This window comes from Rousettus aegyptiacus, unplaced genomic scaffold, assembly GCF_014176215.1.
Source record: "Rousettus aegyptiacus isolate mRouAeg1 unplaced genomic scaffold, mRouAeg1.p scaffold_m13_p_4, whole genome shotgun sequence".
NCBI lineage: Eukaryota > Metazoa > Chordata > Mammalia > Chiroptera > Pteropodidae > Rousettus > Rousettus aegyptiacus.
This window is the reverse complement of record NW_023416307.1, coordinates 132,916,259-132,929,405: the sequence shown is the minus strand read 5'-3', so window position 1 is coordinate 132,929,405 and position 13,147 is coordinate 132,916,259. Positions and strand designations below refer to the sequence as shown.

At 48.1% G+C, this 13,147-nt stretch overlaps 1 protein-coding gene across 1 annotated transcript in view; it reads right to left on the bottom strand.

Moving 5' to 3' along the window:
* Positions 1 to 11,914, bottom strand: part of GALNT15 (polypeptide N-acetylgalactosaminyltransferase 15) — a 45,878-nt gene extending 33,964 nt beyond the window's left edge. The window contains exon 1 of the mRNA XM_016140227.2: positions 10,746 to 11,914. Coding sequence (XP_015995713.2) covers positions 10,746 to 11,275 — 530 coding nt within the window. The 5' untranslated portion in view covers positions 11,276 to 11,914. The remainder of the gene's footprint in view (positions 1 to 10,745) is intronic.
* Between the last annotated feature and the right edge of the window lie 1,233 nt (positions 11,915 to 13,147).

Below are 13,147 nucleotides of genomic sequence, written 5' to 3'. Positions count from 1 at the left end.
TGACTGGATACAACCCTCGGGCTGCCGTTTTGTGGTGTCTGAATCACCGGGAACTCATGGGACAACATTTTGTCCTCTGTGCTTCTTTACCCCTCAAAGACTCCTCTCGCTGGTGATGCCTGCACTGCCTTTATAGCTGCCAGGATACAACAATTTTATTGGGTTCCATATCCTTGTCAGCACTTGTTACTGTCTTTTTCATTTTCCCCATTCTACTGGAGGTGACATGGTACCTCATTGTAGTTTTGATTCGCATTTCCGTACTGACTAATAACTTGAGCATCTTTGTGTGTGTGTGTGTTGGCCATTTCTATAAATTCGTTGGAGAAATGTCTATTCAAATCTTTCGCTTATTTATCAATTGGTGACTTTATATTGTTGGGCCGTAAGGGCTTTTTCTGCATTCTGGATGCAAATGCCTTCTCGAATATATGATTGGCAAATATTTTCTCCCATTACTGGATTATCTTTTCACTTTCTTGAAGCACAAATTTTTAAAAATTTTCATTAGCCAAATTTATCTATTTTTTTAAGCCACTAAATTTTGAGGTGGTTTGTTATACAGCACTAGATAATGAACACACATTCCATTTTAAAGATGAGGAAACTAGAGCTCAGAGAACTTATGAGACTGGCTTATAGTTACACAGCAAATAGCTGATGATCGGTCTGACTCCAAACCTAGTGCTCTTCATGGTTTTATATATATATATATATATATATATATATATATATATATATATATCCATCTTGGACTAAAGTACTAGCAGAATGTTCTGGAATCAAAGTCACAGACTTGGGTTCCAGTGTCCAGATCAAAGTAACAATGATGGAGGGTTATTGGAAGAACATGTAATCCATCGGTTCCTTCATATATTCTGGACTATCTCTGCTGATTCATTAAGATCCTAAAAAAGTAACTTACTTAGATCCTGCTGTCTTGGCTGCCTTAGAAATTTGTTTATGTGCAGCCGGGCTAGGTGCCATGCTCTCAGCTTTCTTCAGGGGACAGCATAAGAATCGGTTTTGTGAAAGCTGCTTTGTATCACAGAGGAACCCGTTAGGGCTGTTGTGTCCTCTGCCACTTACTACCCCTTCTACAAAGCTTTGGCAGGAAATTTCTGTCAGATACAAGTGCCAGGAAAAGCTTTTCCTCCTCTGATGACCTGATGCGTTTCCTCCTCCTGAACAATAAGGACCATGATAGTGATTGTGTTTCCTTTTTCGGTTTGGCTGCCAGGAAGCTCAGAGTAAGAAAATAAGATATTTAGTTATTGAAAGGGTTCTGCGGATTACTTTCATTCTGATTTTCTGTTTGATCTTGACCTTCCATCTTTCCATCCAGGCATTTAACAGATATTTACTGACAACCTAGTACACAAGAAGACTGAAAGAGAAGTGAATAGATAAGATCTTTGAAGCAGAAACTGTGGTGCCCCTTCCTGTATTCCCTAGGGCTATATCATTGTAAGGCAGGGCAGCCTGACTTCCAGCTGCCTGCCGGCTATCTCTGGCAGGCTGGAGATGTTCTTCCCAGTCACCAGCAGGAGAGAATTAACCTCCCACCCACCCCTGTGAGCTGCCCTCAGCCAGTGACTAGAAGAAGTTGGGTATTTATATCCAGCAACCTCAACCCTAAGGAGGAAGGGTGGGTAATGCAGAGATGCTTTTCCACACATCTCCCAGGTCCCCCCGCAGGGCTGGACTCCAGTTGCCCGCTGAAGTGACTGCCTTAGAAACACAGCTTCCATTGGCTGCCTTCTAGTCTCTGCTCCACACGCCCCTTCACCTCCCAGTTCTCCCTGGCGATCCCTGCAGAACAAATCCTTGTCTCAGGGTCTGCTTTGGGGGAAACCCAACTAAGATAGTCTCCGATCTCATGGAATTTATATCCTATTAAACAGATAATTATTTGACAACTATAGTGAGTGCTCCAAAGAGTTGCCCAGGGAGTGGAGCCATGAGATGAAAGGCGAGGCCGGAAGAGTGGGTCGGACGCAGTCCAGAGGAGGCATGTGGGTGGCGAAAAGTGTTCCTGGCAGATGTCACAGGCTCTGCTAAGGCCTGGAGGTGGGAAGGGGCTTAGCATGTCCTAGAAACTGAAGGAAAGATATTCTCAAGTATATATCCGCTTATCTTGAGTAAACATTGTATTAGTAGCAATTTTCTATTTTATGATGTATCTCGAAATCCTTTGTGGAAATAAGGTAGGTAGGTAAACAATAAGAGAGCAAAAGGTAAGTGGTCCACACAAGGAGGCTTGGGCAGGCCTCCACCTCTCTGCACCTCAAATTCTTTCAGCCGGGTGGGAGGTGCACAGTCCTCCTACTCCATCTGGGCCACGGCTTTGCTGAGGGGATCGACGAGGCAGTGCACAGACACGGCTTTAGGACACTGGGAAGCAGTGTCTGTGTGGCCAGGTATTCATGGAGAGTATCCATGAAGAAACACGTGTTTTTATTGTTAAATAATCGGGCTACTTTCTTTGTCCTTCAGCCAGATATCTGGGGAGTATTTTACTATCTCAGTTTGTACACACACACAAATGTCCAGAAGCCCACCCTGACCTCACGCGCCCATCTTCTGAGTGGCAACAAGGAAGAGAAAAGATCTAGGGTTTTGGAATCAAATCGACCTGGCTTTGAATCCTGGCTCTGCCATTTACACCTTCTAATTAGCCAGCACAAGATGCTGATACATTTCTCCAGCTCAGGGATGCTGCCTGGATTCAAAGGGATCATCCTGGTCCAAGAGAGCTGCTCAAGAAATGTTAGCTTTGTAGCATCACACTCCACGATCAGAGGAGTCCGGGTGTATGTTTACACACAGATGCACACCCTCTCTTTATGCAGCTCCAGGATCCCTTGTGAACTTGGAAAATGCACTTGGACGATGACTCGAAGAGAGTGAGTCACAGCATTGCACCAGATGGCCTGGCTGCAGCATAAATACTCCCCCACCCTCCCCTTGCCAAGCCAGAGAAGAAAAGTTTCTGTGGGGGTTTCTAAAGCTATTTTGGGGTTACTGACCCGGAATCTCCCCAGATTAACAAATTCCTCCCACACATACATACTCAGGTGGGCTTCCATATCTGTCCTGTGCCCACTCATGTAACAGCCTAGCTATTTGTTTGCATCCCCCAGGGTCCCCAAGCTCCTTGGGGTTGAGGCTGGGTCTTGCTCACCTTCTCACCTTTAATAATTGCTAGATAAATATTTGTTCAGTGTAGGAAGAAAGACACCATTCTTGCTCTCAAGGAGTGTGGAGGCTGGTTATCAATGTAAGCAGGAGAGTAATACCATTGAGTGAATTTCCTGCATCTTGAGAAAATCCCCAATGGTCAGCCCATCTTGTCTGTAATTGGTATGGCTTATCTTGGGAACCAATTTCCAGGCCGAGCTTAGGGAGAGAAGGGCTGGGATGCTTTGGGCATCCTTGGTCTTGCTCTGATCTTGACCCCCTAGCCCTGGACCAGAGATGGGCATGAATTAGATCACCAGTCTGAATATTGACCGAGGCCTAAGAAGTGTCCTGGTTCCCCCCTGGTGCGGACGGCCTCCCCTGGATAGTGGCCACAGGAAACGTCCATGCTCTATCTCTAAGAGTTTGATCTTCAGGCATACAAAGAGGGTCAGCGGTTGGTAGCAGATCATAGAACGGGCGGTAAGCCAAAGATGAGGCAGCAGAAGCCAAGAGGCAGCGTAGTGCTTCTCAGATGTTAATATGCATGGTTTCCCCGGCATCTCCATACATGCAGATTCAGATCCAGGAGGTGTGCGGTGGGGTCTGAGGTTCTGCATCTCTAGTGAGTGAGTTCCCAGGTGATGACACCAGCAGCTGAAGGACATCGGGAAGGCCCAATCCTGGAAAAGCTGTGGCTTGTACCTCCTGCAGCCTTCCCTGGGCGGTCCCGTTTCCTTACTTCCTGTGCAGACTTGCAGTAACCCTGACACCTGATGTAACGAATCTCTATTCCTTTTCACCTAAAGGGGCCTATCAGTGGTTCTTAGCCTGGCTGCACGTTGGAATCACCTAGGAGCAAGTCTCAGCGAATTGTACGTAACTGGTTGGTCTGAGGTGGAGCCTGGGTTTTGATTTGTAAACTCTCCAATGGATTCTAATGAGCAGCCAGGGCCATGAATCGTTGGCCTTACTCATGGTTCTCAAACCTTAACATGTATATAAATCGCCTTTAACATGGGAGCTTGTTAAACTAGAGATTTTCATTCAGTAGGTCTGAGTGGGGCCTGAGAGCCTGCATTTCTGATGCTGGAGGTCTGAGGACCACACTTTGAGTAGCACTGGGGTAGGTAATACCACTTACGTTTGGTAATGAAAAAAGACAAGGTACAGGTTGACCACAAAGCAGAAGGCAAGGCCGAAGCACAAAGCAACACACTACCTTACTGGCTCCCATGAGCTTGATCTCTTACCACCCATTCTATGACCTGCTGCCAACTGCTGACCTCTTTGTACGCCCAAAGATCAAACTCCTTGAAGAAGAGCATGGAAGGTTCACACGGCCACTCTCCAGGGAAGGCTGTCCCCATCAGGGGGAACTATTGCACCAATTCGCTTCTTAGGCCTTGGTCACTGCTCAGACTGGTGAGTCCAATCAGTGCTGACCTCTTGGTTAGCCTGTCTACACCACAACCCCACTGAGAGTGTCTGATCCCGAGAGGAGATGAGATCCAGGGAAGGTACTGCTCCTGGCTATGGTGACGCTGGGCTCCGGGGCAGAAAGCTTAGCACCTGTGGGTTTCCCTTGGTGACTTGGCCGGCCAGACCCTGAGGCCAGTACTCCTACAGACCTGCTGGGTTGTTTTATGTCTCTTCTGTGGGGAGGGGATGAGCTGAGACCCTACCTGGGTCTCTGCCCCAGCCTATTCCTGTTTCTTCTCTCCCCTCACTGCATCTCCACACCCAGGGGTGAGCCCACTCACTCAGATTTATTGGCGTCATGTCAGCTGCCTCTTCTCTCCTCTCCATAGAGATTCATCCTGGGGTGGCTCACTGCCTGGCAGCAACTGATAGATTGGGCAGGAGGGAAGGAACAATGGAGAAGATACCACTTCTGATCTCCCGCCACTGGCTGCGAAATGCCGTCGCCCCCCTGGTGGCCGGCAGCCCTGGTTCTCAGCCCTGGTTGTACATTAGAACCATTTGGGGAGGCACAGGCCCTACCCCAGACCAATGAAATAAGAATCCCTGGAAGTAGGACCCGGGTATGAGTAGTTTCTAAGACTTTTCAGATAATTCCAATGTGCCTCCAAGTTCATGATAATTCAGCAGCCCCCTAGGGGCAGAAAATAACTGATCAGAGAAAGGACAATGGTGTGATGTCCACACCTGCCAATCCCAACTTTCTGCCATCTTTCCAACTCACTCCTAGGTCCTAGACAGACCCAAGGAGGTGATGAGGGAAACTTCTGCTTGAACTTGAATGCTGGGGGAAAAATCATCAACATTTTGTCTCATTTGATCCATAACCTTATGCGGGGCTGTTACCTCCCTGAGGAAACTGAGGCTCAGAGAAGTTGAGCGATTATACAAGGTCACACAATAACAAGTGTTGCCAGGATTCGACCCCAAGTTCACTGTTCCATGTGACTTTGGTTTAGTTTATACAGTTGTGACTGTATAAACCAGGGAAACATGGGCTCAAATGTAAACCACGTTATAAGTCGATGCAAGCACGTGGCACACAGCCAGCTACAGCTGAGCTGACATTTACGTTTGAGTACAAAATCCCCGGTGATGAGGGGGACTGTGTTTCCTCTTTTCCCTAGTTTCCAATCCTTGTACCACTTCCTCCATAGAGCCTTCCCGATTCTATTACCTCTTCATTCACTGTCACTAACTTTTGTACCCATGGTTCCCCAAACTGTCCTGCATCAGCTTTTAAAAATTCAAATCACTGGGCTACAACTGAGAACTATGAAGAGTCTCTAGTGATGGGGTCTGAAAATCTACATTTTAAACAAGCAATTAGGGGGGAATCTGATATGCATGTCCTTTGAGAACCAGTGATGGTGTATGGACCAGCAGTGCTGGTGCCAATGAAGAGCTGGATAGAAAAGTATCCTGGGCTGCACCCCCGGCTTATTAAATTACACTCTGTATTTTGTAATCTGCATGCAGGTTACAGTTTGAGAAGCACAGCTCTGTGCAACCTGTTTGGCATAAAGAGTGTTCTAGATCAGCAGCAGCAGCAGCATCACCCAGGAACTCACAGAAACCAAATTCTTGGACCTCACCCTAGACCTACTGAGTCTACAACTGTAGGGGCGGAGGCTAGGAATCTGTATTTTAACAAACTCTCTAAGTGTTCTTTTCTTTTTTTAAAATTAAATTTATTGGGGTGACATTGGTTAATAAAATTATATCTCTCTCAGTGTTCTGAAGCACACTCTAGTTTGAGAACCCAAGCCTGGGGGAAAGACTACAAGGCACTTTCTCAGGTGGGAGCCTCTTTGATCCTGGACATCAATTGCCCTACACTGGAAGCCAAGATGATCAAAGAAGAGCTGGGCCCAGAAGAGCTGTCGATGCCACACAGGGCTGAATGGGCACGGCTTGTTCCTCCCCGCCCCCTTTTTGACAGCAGCGTTGAAGGGCTGAGTCGCTCTCAGTGCTCAGCCTGTGGCTTCATCATGGGTCCTTCTCTTTATTTTATTTGCATATTCATTCACTTTCATTCCTGCCCCCACCTCCAGAACCCGCCCACAGCACATCCATTCCATCATGTTTCATCCGTTCTTATAAAGATTGGATTGTCAGTGTGCATGGAGTACACATTTCGCCCAGTGATGGTGTGCTACGGCCCTTTTTCTGTGTCTTTTTCACTCAGTGTGGTACTATGAAGGTCTCTCTCCATCGGTAGTGTGAGCTGAGAAGGGTGTTGCTTCTTCTACTCCTGGCAGAGAACCTCTGGGCTGCACCCAGCCAGCGCCCTATGATGAGACACCCACGTGGTTCCCAACTCCTCAGTGCTACCAAGGCTGCTGTGATAAACATCCTCCTTCGTGTCTCCCTGTGGACCAACGTGAGTTCTCTCCATTTTATGGATGGAAAGACTGGAAATGCTTCCAGCCCCAGAAGGTACAGGATGGTAGTGAAGAGAGCATGGCTTTGGTGTCAGGCACACCTGGCCAGACAACCTGGCCCCAGTCCCTTCCCCTTTCTGTGCCTCAGTTTTCTCATCCATATAATGGAGATGACAATATTACTTACCTTATAGGTTTGTTATGAAGATTCAACAAGTGAACACCACCTAGCAGGATCCCCGGCACATAGTCAGTGCTTAATAAATGTTCGCTATAGTTTTATCTCTTTCCAGAGGCAGCTTTTTGATCTTTTACATTGACTTTTTTGTTTGTTTTGGTCTTACATTATTGGTAACTCTCCTCTCATGACCCCTTTTCAAACTGACCTCCAGCAAAGACCCAGAGCCTCAGAAAAGGCTTGCGGACCAGACTGGGGAAATAAGCAAAGACTAGGGCTGGTGTGGGGGGTTTTGGTGTGGAAACTGGTGCCACTGGGGCTTGTCTGGAGTAGGAATCAAGGACGGGCTTGCAAGAAGCTCTGGAGCAGTTGGTAGTGCGTCTTGCTGCAGCAGGAGGCAGAGCTGTGGGATGTCTAGTGTTCTGGACCTGCGTGCGGTAGATGCCTAATACATGGCTGTTCTTTTACGGGTTATATTTTAGTCCAGTTTTAAAGTGGTGGCAGGAGGAGAGCCCTGTCACCCTGGGGCGGGGGTATTGCCTCACTTTGCAGAGAATCTCTGTGTATCCCGGAGGGCTGGGAAGGGAAGACCCCAGACCCTGAAGTGTAGATGGAAGAGGGGAGACTGGGGCCAAGGCCCAGGCTGCGTGGACGGGCTCCAGCCAGCAGAGGGCGCCACACACCTCCCAATGGAGCTGGGGCAGTCCTTCAAGAACCCTGGAAAGCTGGGGGGTGGAGAGACCAACTGTCCCGGTTTGTCTGGGACTTGTTAGAGCTTTCAGTGCTAAAATCGGGAAAGTCTCAGGCAAACTGAGATGAGCTGGTTACTCTGGCCTGAAAAGGCAACCACCGAAGTGATGCACACACACATGCACACATACAATGTACAAATCCCGCACAGCACAGAAAGTACCTACCCACGCTCACACCACACACACACGATACACACCGTGCACTTGACACTACGAACATGACACAACACACTTGCACACATACACGTTAATACAACACAATTATAATACATGTGCTGCACACGAGCATACAATACATATGTGCAACACACAACAAATACACATGCACACATATACTACAAAAACATGAAAAGGAAGTAGTTTATCACAACATGTACATACAAGCACAGTACATGTGCATAAAACATCACATGCACAATATACACAATACACATGTGTACTACACACATGCACACAACACATGCATACACATGTGCGCATCACCCATATGCCACGAAATTCACCCACACTTGCACCACACACGCAGCACACCTATGCACTTCATACCACATGCATAACACACATTTGCACATGTACACATGTACCACTCACACCATACATTTGTAACACACACAGGCAAAACGTACACTCACATGATACACACAAGAGCACATCATACATGTGCTACACAATCACAACACAATATACATGCACATGTGTACCATACAAGCATATGCAAAACAAACATCGCCTTATGAAACATGTATGCACACACATGCATGATCCATGTGCACATCATACCATAGGCACAACATAAAACACACAATACATATATGTACCACACACATTCCAATGTCCGTATCAACACATAGGGACATTGACACATCCATAGCACATGTGTACACATGACACATGACAACATGTCACACAAGTCATACCTGTGCACATCATACCACACACACAACGGGCACAGGCACCAGGCTCACAAGGACAATATAATGCACTAGACACATGTACCACATGAACACATATGCACAGCGTTTATTTAATATGCATACAACGCAATGTAAACACAACACACATCCACAAACACACATACACAATGAACCCACAGATATGCTTATGCACGGCACACTTGCACAATGAGACATACATACATAGTCACACACACACACACACACACACACACACACACACTCCTTTGGTAACCAGAGACCTCTTGTTTGAGGCAATGTTTCTTTTTTGGCAAAATAAGGATACTCATTCTAGCTCTAGGCCAATGAAAAAATTGTATGAAAAGAATTTGAAAACTCTATATTCACTCATTCAGCAATCATTCCTTTACTGTGTGCTGGACCTATGGGCTCACTGCATGGCAGAGAAGCAGGCATTGAACTAACCGACACATCAATGGCTATTTAGCTCTCTTTGTAGTGAGTATTATGAGTTAAAACTGCAGAGAGCTCAAAACTGCAAGGGGGTGGGCCTGGCTGGGTTTGGGAGTTTCCTGAAAAGAGCTTTCTAAGCCAAGACCTGAAGTCAAAACAGCAGGGTTGGAAAGAGGGGGAGGGGAGCGAGGCACCCAGGCTCACAATGTAAGGAGGTGTCATTCTCGTGCTGTTCTGTATTTGCAGGACCCTGAGAGTGGTGGCTCAGTAGCCAGGCTGAGAGGGACCCCGTCAGGGATCTGAGGAGTATGTGGTCCTGCTCCTAACTGCCGCTCTATATGGCTTCTCTCACCCAGAGGGCTGGAGGATACACTTGCTTCCCAGGAAACTCTCTGGGCTCTGGGAAGAGCTGTGGCTTTAGGGAAGGGACCTAGATCACCCAAACTGACCAGCCCCTGGATGCTGGTAACCAGGCCCCATTCTGTGCAGCTGGCCATGGTGACGGTGGAGGAGGAGAGCAGGCGTGCACAGGACGAGGCCACCGTCTCCCTGTGCACAGCCTGCGTGTCATCACATTTCCTAGCTTGCTCCTGAGGGTGGGGCCACCCTGCCGCTTTAGGCTGCATGATCGCAGTATTTCAGCTCTTGGGCATTAGAATTGTCCCCTTAGTCTAGTGGACTAAGGAGGGTAGTGTGTAGTGGTGGTTCAGGCAGACTGGAGCTTCTACCTAGATTCAAATCCCTGCTTTGGCACCTACTAGCTGTGTGACTGTGGGGAAGTCGCTTGGTCTCTCTGTGTCTTATTTTCATGCTTATAAAATAAGCCCCATCCAACAGAGTTGTAAGGACCTTGTGAGTTAATACATGAAAAGTTCTTGCATTAAAGCCAAGCACATGGCAACAGCCACATAAATGTTAGTTGCAACTGTTATTTCGATCCGAAATAAAAGTAAACTCTAACAACAATTATAATATTGAAATGCACTGGAGTCAGAGAATTAGAACTGGAAGGTGCCTTGGAGAACATCTGATCCAAGTGCCCTCTGTTTGACGGGATAATCCAGAGACAGAAGGAGTAGAACCCAGGGTGGGGAAGAAAAGGAATAAGTAAGAGCCGCTCGTTTCTGTTCTCTAGGACAGTGGTTCTCACCTGGAGGGCTCATTGGTTACAGGTCATGGCTGGGACCCCACCCAGGGTTTCTGACTCAGTGGGTCTGGGAGGGCCTGCGACTCTGCATTTCTAACAAGTTCTCAGGTAACGGTGCTGCTGCTGGTGGTTCAGCAGCCCCACTTTAATAAGTGCAGCCCTAGGGACAGCCGGCCCCTAGTGGACGCAGCGTACAGAAAGTTCACTGATAGCACCCCAGTACCGGAGGAAATAAGAAAAAATGACCTTACTTACAGCGGATGCCGTACCTCCGGCAGCGCCCTCTGCAGGGGGATGCGGGCGCTGAGCGCCACCTCCAGGTTGAGCGGGGTCAGCTCATCCTCTTCAGATACCTCCCGGTCTTCCTCCTCGGCTGCCCAGTCCCTCTCTGGGGCTTTCTGGTCCTGCCTCCTGCTCCGCTGCTTGATGAACCGGTAGCTACCACCTCTCCTGCTCTGGCTCTGGTTCCTTCTGACCCTGGGTGAAGCCACAGCCACCAGGAGCTGGTCCTCCCGCAGCGAGATAAAGGGCGGCAGGCCCTCCAGCGGGCTGTACTCTTCGTCCTCATCCTCCAACTCCAGCACCCATTCCTGGGATTCCCCAAAGTCCAGGCGGTACCCAGCTTCAGGGCTGTACTGGGCGGCCTGGGCCGTGACAGCCTGCTGCAGGGCCTGTGGGGGCAGGTGCAGCATGGCTACCATCAACAGCACACATCCCAGCGTCAGGAAGGGCAGCAGGAATTGCAGTCTGCATGGTCCATGCCTGCATCGCTTCCTTAGGAGCATGTTGTTGGAACTTGCCAAATGCAACAAGTCATGTTCAAGTTCGCTTTCTTCTCCTGCTCCAGGTTCCTTCAAGCTTGCAGCAGAGCCTGGGTCCCTGGTTCCACCTGCAAGGTTTTTGCCTGTCACTTAACCTGGTCCTTTTATCCCATCTGACAGTTGCCAACAGCGCATGTAAGACCGACTGACACTTAGAATCAGAAAGACACAGGACCCGAGTCCCACCCCAGGTTCTCTCTGAATAAACTTCTTTAATTGCCTTCTGAAAGCCCATTCATGGGGACTTCAAATTAAATTGTTTGCTCCCATTTACACCCTTTTTCTCCTTAGGAAAAAAATTATTATTCCATTCTGCTCAGGTGTTTCATTTCATTTCTCCCCTGGCGTGAATGGTCAGGTTGCTGGGCGGTGTCCGGGAGAGAGAGCTCTGGTGGGTCCTCAGTCCAGCTGTCGTCCTTTGGACGCTTCAAGTCAGGTCAGATCAACAGATGTGAAGCCGGCAGGCAGTGCCTGATTTCCTTTCACACATAGCTCCGTGCTCAGGCTCAGCCGAGAGCCCTCTGCCAGACACAGCCTGAGCCAGGCACGCGCCTCACTCCTGGTCCTAATGCCCTCACTGTTCCCAGGCTTTGCACAACCCAAGGAACACAGCTCCAGAGGAAAATAAAAGTCGTCACTGCTGGGACCAAACCCAAACCGGAACATGCCAGCAATTTGGATTTGAATCTTCTTGCCCCACCCAAAGGGGCAGGAGAGCATATTCCCTCCTGATTTCAGAAAGGCTGGCCATCCATGTGACCTAGGTGCATGGAGCTAGCTGTCTATGTGCACCCTCAATCTCCCACAGGGGATCTGCAAGCCTCAGTTGGACTCTCTGTCCTTTCCTGAGGACCACTGTCCTCATTCTTTTGAAAATGAGAAAAGCTGGGGGATGCTCTTATAAGCCCCTCCTGCCCACAGAGCATCTGAATACTTACTATGCTCCTTCAGTTGTAAAACTTCTTTCATTCAACTAACAAATATTAATGAACACTTACCATGTGCCAAAACTATTCTAGGGACTGGGAGTACAGCGATGAATAAAACAAACCAAAAATTGTGCCTCGTGGGGCTTACACTCTAGTGGGAGATAGATAAGTTATTAAAGTATACAATGGAACAGATGGTGATAAGAGCTAAGGAAAAAAAATATGGCAGGGGAAGGGGATGGGGATAAAACGTATCGATGAATGGCAAGGGGAAGTTTCACAGAAGAGTTAGCATTTTGTATAAGGAGAAGGACTAGACAGCTATCCGGGGATGAGCATTCTGGGCAGAGAGAATTACAAATGCCAAGGTCTTGAGGCAAGAGTGTGCCTGGCCTGTCTGAGGAACAGCAGAGTGGCTGGAACAGAGTGGGCAAGGTGGAACGTGATGGAAAATGGAATGAGAGAAGTAAGAAGGATGAGAGGTAGGGGGAGGATCACGTAGCACCATGGAGGAAATTGTAGGGACTTGGGCTTTTCCTCGGAGTGAGATGGGAGCCCCACGAAGATTGCGAGCAAAAGACAGACACAGTCAGCTTGGATTTTAACTGCATGGCTCTGGCTACTGGGTTGAGAGTAGACAGTACGGAGCAGGGGCACAAGCAGGGAGGCCATCTAAGGCATTTTGCAGTGAGGATGATAAGGGTGTGAAGCAAAGAAGCATCAGTATAGGTGATGAGAAGTGATCAGCTTCTGGACATATTTTAAGGAAGAGCGTGTAGGATTTACTGATGAATTGATATCCAGTGTGAGAAAAAGATGAGTCCAGGACGATTTCAACTTTTTGGTCTGAATAATTAGAAGAACAGAGTTGCCAGAGATGAGGAAGGCCAGGAGGAGGTAGGAGGTG